This window comes from Nothoprocta perdicaria, unplaced genomic scaffold (genome assembly GCF_003342845.1).
Source record: "Nothoprocta perdicaria isolate Ctin4 unplaced genomic scaffold, notPer1 scaffold_19, whole genome shotgun sequence".
Classification (NCBI taxonomy): Eukaryota; Metazoa; Chordata; class Aves; order Tinamiformes; family Tinamidae; genus Nothoprocta; species Nothoprocta perdicaria.
This window is the reverse complement of record NW_020455093.1, coordinates 2,091,272-2,101,048: the sequence shown is the minus strand read 5'-3', so window position 1 is coordinate 2,101,048 and position 9,777 is coordinate 2,091,272. Positions and strand designations below refer to the sequence as shown.

Sequence of the window (9,777 nt, the reverse complement as noted above, 5' to 3'; positions counted from 1 at the left end):
TGAAAAAAAAAAAAAAAAAAAAAAGTACAAATACCTTTACACTGAAATGTTGTTAGTTTCTCTTTTTATTGAATTTTATTTTTGTGTCAAGAGAAATCACTGATACAAACAAAACATGATTTCAATCAGTAGTTTAAATTAAAGTAGCAGACTCCAAATCTAGCTGTAACTCATTTATTTCGTGAGAATTTTATGATGCTGCTGAGTTCATTTTTGTAACATTCAGATATACAATAATAAAGTAAATTTACAAGCTATGTGCAATGGCAGAATCATGATTTTTTTCTTTTTCCTTCTGTTTAGGATGTTTATTCATACAAACAGGTGGGAGTGTCTTTAAACAGAATATTTACAGTTAACCCCAAAGGAGAACTTATACAGGAGCATGCAAAAACAAACATCTCATCGTAAGTAAACGTTTATCCCTAGCACCACAGAGGCTAAACTAATTCTTGATATAATTTATGACTAAAGTGGCCCAAGTGTGGATATGATTTTACTAATGAAAGATTCTTCAGAGTATTTCAAGTAAAATAATAAAAAATACTGATTTTCTACCTTTCTTAGGTTGATTTGAAGAACTTTTTAAAAAATGTAGTTAAAAAAGTTATACTATATTCCATCTATTTTAATCATGTAGAGGAAAAACTTCTAAATAACATAATCTGTTAAAAAATGAGATAAATTTGTTTCCTAAAGTAATTTGCATTTTCATGGCCTTTAGGCATATACCACTCAAAATTTACCTTTCCTGAAATTTCCCTTTCCCGGAGCTCTGGGTTAGAGGAGCCAGAAAACAAAATCCGAAGATGTGAGACTGAGGGTTTCCAAAAAGACACTTAGGTAGCACCTCCTATTCAAGAGAAACCTCTTTTTAGTTAGGCTAGTGCTGCACTCAGAGGATGGAAAGGAATAGGTGCATAACGCATGCATATTCAGTTGGGTAGGGAGCTCYTTGAACAAAGCTGAACAGAAGCAGAGAAACAAAACAGGGGGCTTGGATAATTTAGGAGTTGACCTGGTCAGAAAATATCATCTGTTTCTTATTTCTCAATTACCTTTTTTAGCTCAGAATGAAATGATCTGTCATTCTCTGTACTTAAATCCTCTCTGGAAGCAAGGCACTGACATGAAGGTTCATTTCATTCWTTCAGGGAAGATAACTTGTCCTTGTGAGAGTAGCTGTGCCTTGCTGTTTGGGGATGTGTCTTAATTCAAAGCAAGATGATYTGGAGTGGTCTGGAATCCTTTTTATTTATTTTTCAGTTATGTCAGACTGTGTGAAGTGGTTGATCACATTTTCCCTTTGCTGAAAAGAAGCCATTCTTCAGACTTCCCTTGTTCTGATACCTTCAGTCAGTTCACCTACTGGAGAGAGCCTCTACCACCTTTTGAAACTCAGGACGTACTTCCAGCCTCATCTTAATTGCATCTCCCAATTCTTTGCTTCAGTTCAAAGGGTGAATTGAGTTGTTCCRAAGGGACAGCACTTGGCTTTGCAGTCGACAGTTCATCTGGAATCTGTAATGTGTGAGCATTGTATTCATTGCTGTGAGCAAACTTGGAAAAGCTTTTTCATACTAAAAGTCACATTTCCAGGTGACAAAGGTGAGTCTTCCTAGGAATGGAAGTTTTCGTTTCTAGCTGTTCATGTAACTGCCCAAATTGTGCCATGCGGTTTCATTACCTAAAAACAAATACAAGTGTAATGATGTACGAGCTGCAGTTAAAATGGTTCGGTGTCTTTTCTGCATCAACAAAATCTTTCATCTCATTTGAACCCTGCTCCTAGCAAGGGAGGTGAAGGCACTCACCTGTCGTTACCGACRTAATTTGGCCAAATGGGCAAGGACTGCAGTAAATGGAAAGTCAAAGTTAATTTATCTGAAAGATCATATGATTCTTTCTCTTTGCCCTCCTCACTTGGCAAATAAATATTTTTGTAAGGATTAGTTATTGGTCAGATCCTCAACTATTGCACATCAGTGTAGCCATCAAAGCCAGTGGAGCTGTTTTGATTAATTCCAGTCTGTTGTTTTGACCTGGTAGTGTCTGATGTGCAATCTAAATGGAAAGGAAAAGCAGTAATAGAGCTGGGTTCTGCCACTCTCACTRTATTTGAGTAGTCTCCTGCTTCAAGAGRAGCCAAGTGTGAAGGTGGAACAGGTAGACCAGTGTGCAGAGTGCCCACTGGAGTCAGTAGTTCAGCTTTCCAGTAAAGTTGCACACTGAATATACCGAATTTCACAACCATTGCTGAGCCGAGAACACTGAAGGTTTTGCAAATGGAGCAGTTTTATTTGAAGCATTATATTTTGCTAAATTGTGAACTTCAGTGCAGGTGAATGATGCATCTCAGGTTTTTACTATATGAGATTTTTCTGTTTTGTATTATAAAGAGTGGATGTTTTTAGTGTAATTTACTGTCTTCTGAGATAATGAAATCTCTTTTCTCCCCTTCAGTCCCATCCCCACAAGTTTGTTTTCCAGCTCTTCAGGTACAAGCTGTAGATACCGTTTTTGCTACCTGCTTTTGACTGCCTTAAGGTTTAACTGTGTGTGTTAAAAGCAATACTGCAGATCACTTGATAATGTTTTCCAAATGGTCTGCCTTTATGCAATGTGGTACTTCAATTTAAAATGTAAAATGTTAAAACATGTAGCTACAAAATCAACTTTTTTTTTTTTTTCTTTAGAAATATATTTAAGACTCTGCTTGTTCTCCAAAAGATGGAAAATGGCACTGTGGGATTCCATGTGTGTTGTATTTCAGTATGGTTAAAACAGTGGTTCCCAGGTGGTGGTCTCTGCCTGCTTGTGATCTGTGAGGCTCTGGTTCAAGGTTTACAGCAGCTTTGTGATGTTTTCAGTTAAGAGTTTCTTAATAATAGGAAGGCAGAGCAGTCCAGAGGAAACTTTAAGATGTGATTGCGGTCTGCTAGTGCCCAAAGATTTGGGAAGAGCTGMTCTGTGTCCCGCTTGCTCCATATCTAAGAATTCGGGATTTGCAAGCCAAAAAAGCCATAGCAGTGAAAGGAGGATAGCAATTCTGCTAGAGATTCTCTAATTCTTAGAGCTGCTGGCTTTATCTGGGATGCCAGGGGAACAATTTATGGTTTCCCTGCACTTTCAGTAGTAATTCCTGTACGTGCAGTCCCTCATGCAGCTGCAGTGTGCAGTGTTGAGCCCAGCCCCAAGTCTTCCTTCCTTTTCAGGTGAACTTTAGCCGTTTGGRTGAGGTGCCTGCCCATTTGAAGGAGCCAGAATTAGGAACCAAACACATGAGGAAGAAATGTGCATTTAGTAACCCAAGCTCATTATATTGTCAGGAAAGTTTAAAAGAAAATGCAAAAATCTTTTTACTTACAGACTGAAGACATTTAGTACAAATTTTCTTGAAGACAAATAGTGAGGATCTCAGATTGCCAAATTGAGTGGGCTGCCTCTCTAAATACAGCCATGCTTCCTTTGTAGGTGTTTTCTAATACTTGTCATTAGTTTTTGAATTAATGAGTGAACACACTAACCACATCCCATCTTAATCTATTTATGCTAAAGGCCTGCTTCAGTCCATTCATTTTGCAAAAGAAAACCTAAATCATCCCTTCTCCCCAGCCATTTGGTAGGATACCACCAGCTTTATTATATTTTTATTAGTAAAGATCTGTTTTCCCGAGTTACTGCACACTACAGCTTCCATCAGAAGAGGTATCTGAAAGATCTCCACACTTTTAGCCTATGATGTATTTATTTATGGCTTAACAAATAGCAAATCCCACGTTTGCTGTTGCCTTTAGTATCACAGAGCCAGTGGTGGTGTCAATGGGTGATCATTTAAATTCTGTCCAGTTTTTTTAGCGTAGTGCAGCTCTCGTTTAGGTTATGCAGAGAGACACTGTGAAATATCCATGTTGGAGCGTTGAGGCCTTGGCCCTGCCGAGCCRCGGCCGACCCGCCTGCAGCGTCTGCCTCAAGCGGGAAGTGGGGCTGGGCAACCTCCGGGGGTCCCTTCTCACCAACATTCCCGTGATCCCGTGAAGCTGAGCTCCTTGCTTCTGGCATACTGTGTAGATTCACCCTTTGTGTCCGAAGGTTTAAATGTAGTATGTAAAGACATAGTTTTGAGGTAATATTTGCCAAATTTGCAGGAAAGACAGATGTGAAAATCAGAGTGTTGACTTCACCTGCTTGAAACGTTGCTTCATCGTAGGTCCACTTTCTAAAAAGAGAATAAGATGATTTGGTAGTTGATCATTTTTATGCGGTATGTTTAGATTGCTTTGTTAATTCATAGAGAACAAAAATGGAATGRTTTAACAAATTCCTACTCTTTCTGTGAAAGAGAAAACTAAACTTTGCTTTCAGTGTAATGCTGGTTTCTGTTACAGAAAGAATGTTTGGCTAACATGATATAAATATGCAGGCACATTAAATAAGTGTATATTCTATTTATACCATATACAAACTACAATATGCAGCAGAGAGGAGTGACTAATGTTTATTTTCATGAGTCTGATGACCGTACCACTCCAGCTGTGTCATGTGAGGGAAAGAATGCCATACTCATTGCGTTGGTTATGTTCAAGATACAATGGTATTGCTGTAATTTGGGGAGGGAGGGGAAAGAAGGCATTGGGTATTTTTATGTGTAGATATGGATTATCATTTCAGAGAYTATTTATATGCAATATTTACCCTGTAAATGTATGTGCTATTGCAATGACGAAAATCATTTTAACACCTCAACACGCAACAAGAAAAGAAATATATATTGTAATAAAGGCAAACATTGAAAAATAATTTTGTGCCTTTCTTCATCTCTACATGTTGATACTGGCAGAGCACTTTTGCAACAGAACTGTTGAACTGCTGCACTGTGTGCCGTTTATAGGTCCACTTCTAGGTGCTTGTCCCTTATCAGGGCTACCGAGTGCAACTTCTGGCGCTTGCAGCATTTTTGCTGTTTGAAGAGGTTGATACAGAGCCTCTTCAGGCAGTGGGAGGCTGCCCCACGGTGTCTTGGGCACTGGATGCTCAAGCTAACAGGACAGCGCTGTGGAGTCGAGAGCAACGAGGCAGACGCAGGGCACACTGAGCCGGTTGGGAATCTTATCCCACCCCACGATCTTCCGCTTAGTGTGACCTGAGGAAAACAGTGTTTTGCTTTGAATGGGGATATTGTTATTGACTGTAGTGAGACCGTGGGGTTAAACGGGAGGCATTTTGCTGCTGAGAAGCAAGTGACGTTTCCTGGTGTGTGCGGGAGCACAAAGCTGCTTTCTGCTCCCTCTGCTGGGTTTGCTGGGCAAAGACTGAGTGATGCTGCCAGGCTGGTGTTAGGTGGAGTGAAAACAAAGATGTTTGGGGTTGATAAGGCCCTGCAGCAACTACGCTTCTGTGCTAAAATACAGGAGCTCTGTTCGGGCAGCCTGCAGTGGCTGCTGCTTCAGGCCGCTTTATTTTCTCTATGTCTCTGGCTTGTACAAACATTTACACTAGAGCTCTGGAGACATGCTCAGAAATGAATGATTTTTTTTTTTTTTTTTAAATTAAAAGTCAGAGAAATGATGCTTTTGCCTCAGCGAAACAGACTTTCTAAGGACATAGTCGTTGCTTCTGCGATATCATGTTAACATGAGAGGCATAAAGGTCTGAGGGAACAGAGTTCCCAAGGAGCTAAGCACGAGGTATTTCTCGATGCCATAGGGAAGGCTGGGATTATTCCCAGCATACTACATTAGTTGTTTCCTTTAGAGTAAATGCCCTTAAGTCAATGTGCATGCCAGATGCCATCAGATACCTTGGGATGGATTATGGCAAATGGCAGAGGACCTTTTGTGCCAACTGCCAGTGTTCAAAAATGTGACTCTCCGCTCTTCTATTAATGCGCAAAAAGGAGGAAAAGATGGATTTTTTTCTCTTGAATACCCAGAGACATAGGGTTTTGAGGAAGCACAATCACAGTGCGACAACCCAAGGTAGTCTTCTCTCTTCTGCTTGGAGCAAAATCCAGCTCTTCATGTTTCTTTCTGCAACATGTTTGAGTTCTGCACGGGAAGAGCCGGTTGTAACTGAGCGCCTGTGACGCCAGCAGTGGTCTCCAGAGAAAGCCCAGCAGTGGCACAAACATGGCATGTTTTGAGGAAGAAACCTCAGTCATTGCCATGTGAGAGGGAAAATAAGAAGCAGAACAGAAAAAAAAAAAAGAAAAAAAGACTTTAGGGGGGAACTAGAGAAAGGAAACAAAAACGCAGCACTGTTTCTAGCAGCATAACCCATCTTCAGCCAGAGAAGCAGCTTCTTGTTTCCAGCCGCAGGCAGCACATAAAGGAGAGCGGATCAGGCACTGGGCTCTGCTTACGGTCTCGTAAACAATCTTGACCAAAACCSCGCGTGTCTGCACCGAACAGCAGAGGTGAGAAGTTCATTCTGGCTTCATTTGCCAAACAAGACAGAGTAACATTGACAAAAAGGAAATCCGTATGTAAGTATCAAAGAAATACTACAAACAGCAAAACAAAGCTGCGCTTACAGTTAAATTTTAAGCTGAGGTAAGTACTAGGGACTAACTTTATTTATTTTCAAGTGATTTGGCAACAGTGCTGTCCCCTGTGAGATATGTGCACCCCTTTAATGAGTGCGTGCATCCTGGAAATACTTGCCTCTGAAAATAAAGGCAGACATGATTTAGCAGGATATTTAAGCATTTGATTAAGTGTCCACTCACTTCAGTGAAATTCATGCATATTCTTAAGCACTTTGCCAAATTAATCCAACTAATGTCAAGAAATTAAGTTGCATACTGGAGAGACACAGTTTGCAAGCTAAAGAATTGATCCCACTTTTCAAATGGCTGCTCYTGGACTGGTTTTACGCCTCTAGCAATGTCAGGTGTTGCGACTGCTGCCAGAAATCTATTTATTGATACAGGAAATCCATTTTGCCTTGCCTTACTTTTAATGAATTTTGCAAGCAAGTGGCCCCTTCCTGTGACTCATTCTGTGTTTTCTGAGCGGGAGATTGTGGTTTTAAGTTTCATATTGGAAAGTAACCGCTGTGTCTGCTTTCCTTGTCTGCTGGAATCTCAACAAGAGGAATACATTTTGGAACAAAGAAATGTAAATGGAGTAGAACAGTTCACATTTCTTTGCAAAATTATATAAACATCCTTCTTTCCAGGATAGTTAAAAGACCCATGCAAAGGGAAAATAGGTCATGTTTTAAAATAACAGCTTTATCTTAGAACATTGCTGTTAACACAGACAAAAAAGACATTCTCACTTATCTCTCAATATGTGTTGGTCTTTTGATTTGTATCCGATAGCTATCCAAAAATTAAACACTGGAGTCCCTTCTCTGATCTTACTGACACCGGAGCAGCGCCATTAGCATCTGGGTGGCTGTTCAGATCCACACAGCAATAACTGCAATCTAAAGTGTGAACAACCCAGCAGATTTAGGTTCACTTCCTGATCCTTCTCATCTCTTTAAGATTCTGGAGGCCAGGACCAAGGAAGAACTGATCTGTTTCTGAAATTTGTAAAAGATATGGAAGATGAGGAAGAGAATTATCTATAAGCTTTCACCACTATCACCAAATGTCTTGCTATTCACTTTAATTAAAAATTGGCTTGAAGAATAGTCTTAAATACATTAAGCCCAGTGACCAACAGAGTTGCCACTCTGCATTGCTCCCAATTGTATTTCAGGCTCGGTGGCCCTGTCTCCACAACTACCTTGCTGCCCAGTGAAGGGCAGGGCACCCTCTTTGGCCTTCAGACCAAGGGGCGCATGTTGGTTGGTGGCTAAGTAGCTSACCACCAAATAGACCTGATCATGGGCCTGATGTGTCCATACCTTACTGAGGAAGAGCAAAGGGTGGATATGAGATCCAGCTTGTAGATTATTTCTTCCCTGTATCCCAGCTGGCCAGTTAATGAGACGGAGCAACTGGGATCTTCCCTTCCAGAGGGTTTGAGATGAGCCAGGCTCTTGGTGGGGGCTTGGGAAGGACTTTGATCCTTTGATAGCTGGGTGTCACCTGAAGAGTAGGTCCTCTTTTCTCTTGAGATATCATTGTAGATGAAGCACTTGTGTTGTAAGGTCCTGGCCAATATTAAAGCTCTTTAGGGAAGGGTCATCTTAGCAGTTCTGCAAAAATACCAGTAAACTCTAAAAGCTCTAATAACATAGAATGGGTGGAGACAACTTGAGCCTAGAAATGTACAGAAAATCATACTTGAGAACATATAAAGATGGAAGGCAGAAACCTCTAATAATTACAGCTTCCATTGGAAAGCAAAAACTTTTGCTTGTCTCTCACTGTGAGACTTTTGCAGCAAGAAAAGTGATAAATCACAGGGTGGCATCCAGGTGGGTTTGGAAGACCTCCAGAGAAGGAGACTCCACAACCTCCCTGGGCAGTCTGTTCTAGGGCTCTGGCACCCTCACAGGAAAGAAGTTCTTCCTCATATGGAGATGGACCTTCCTGTGCTGCAAATTGTACCCATTGCCCCTTGTCCTGTCATGGGCCACCATTTAGAAGAGTATGGCCCCATCCTCTCTACATTCTCCCCTCAAGTACTTATACATATTGATCAGATCTCCTTTCAACCTTTTCTTCTCCAAGCTAAACAGACCTAACTCACTCAGTCTTTCCTCATACGAGAGATGTTCCTGTCCCTTAATCATCTTTGTTGCTCTCCACTGGACCCTCTCTAGAACCTCCACATCCCTCTAACACTGGGGAGCCCAGAACTGTCCCCAATACTCCAGGTGTGGCCTCACCAGAGCTGATCAGAGAGGCAGGATCCTCTCCCTCACCCTGCTGGCAACACTAAATTGGGATGCACAGTATTACCGCAATCAGATAGGATCCATGTCTCAAAGATGCATTGCTCAGTACTGTGGTCTTATTTCTAATCCATGTATGGCATGAAGAGAAATAGTATGAGAAATCTCCTCATTTCTGAAGTGGAACTTGTTTGTTCTATGTGAGAAATAGGTTGTAGAGAGGTTCAATGACTCAGGAACAGTTCAGCTGCCTCCGCACAAACTGTTTTCTAGYATCATCTCTGCACAACTTTAGCGTCAGCACAAGTATTGCACCTCCTGGCAAGGCTATTTCATCTCCCGTTCTGGGCTCTTCCTCTCCACATACCATTTGCACAGAATCACTTCCATTTTCTTTTGACTTGGTAAATTCTCGTAAACCAAGGCTGTGGTTTCATGGGCAGCTGATGTGATCTACRGGTCTGTTTCTGCCTACGTGAAAAAACAGTCACTTTCCCTTGATTTCTCCTTTGCTCCTGGTTGACCTCTTCTTTCTTCCCACCCCAACCTCCTTGTTTCCTTTGGATTAAAAAGTTAAATTGGATGATGGAGGGGCCAAACATAACGCAGATTCCCACATAGTATGTGGGGGAATGCACGAATAGGTAAAGAAAGAGGTCAGTAAGACAATATGCTTTCAGCTGTGTCTTGGATCCATGTCTTGGATTTGTGCATCTCCATCTGATCCCTTAATTCTTATAGAAATCCTCATATGATTGAGGTGGATCTTATAAAGTGACATTGCTAGTGCCTATTGGTGAATTTGGAAACATGGATATTACCACATGCAGAAGAGATCATATGTGATATACAAGTAAAGAAATTCTAGGATCAACTCTGCTTGCTGAGAAAGGAAGGTCTGTCGGTTTAGGAAGCAGAAAGCTCATTCCAAGGCAGGAGTCATGCTCCAAATCATCCTGATACAGGTGCCAGTGTTTGATGATA

The 9,777-nt window shown here is 41.1% G+C and overlaps 1 protein-coding gene across 2 annotated transcripts in view; it reads left to right on the top strand.

The window, feature by feature from the left end:
- The window catches only part of LPIN1 (lipin 1), a 40,777-nt gene extending 38,235 nt beyond the window's left edge, over positions 1–2,542 (top strand). For both annotated transcript variants that reach the window (XM_026037087.1, XM_026037088.1), the window contains exons 19-20: positions 304–407; positions 1,267–2,542. In XM_026037087.1, the coding sequence (XP_025892872.1) occupies positions 304–407; positions 1,267–1,426 (264 nt within the window). In that variant the 3' untranslated portion in view covers positions 1,427–2,542. The remainder of the gene's footprint in view (positions 1–303; positions 408–1,266) is intronic.
- The last annotated feature ends 7,235 nt before the right edge of the window (positions 2,543–9,777 follow it).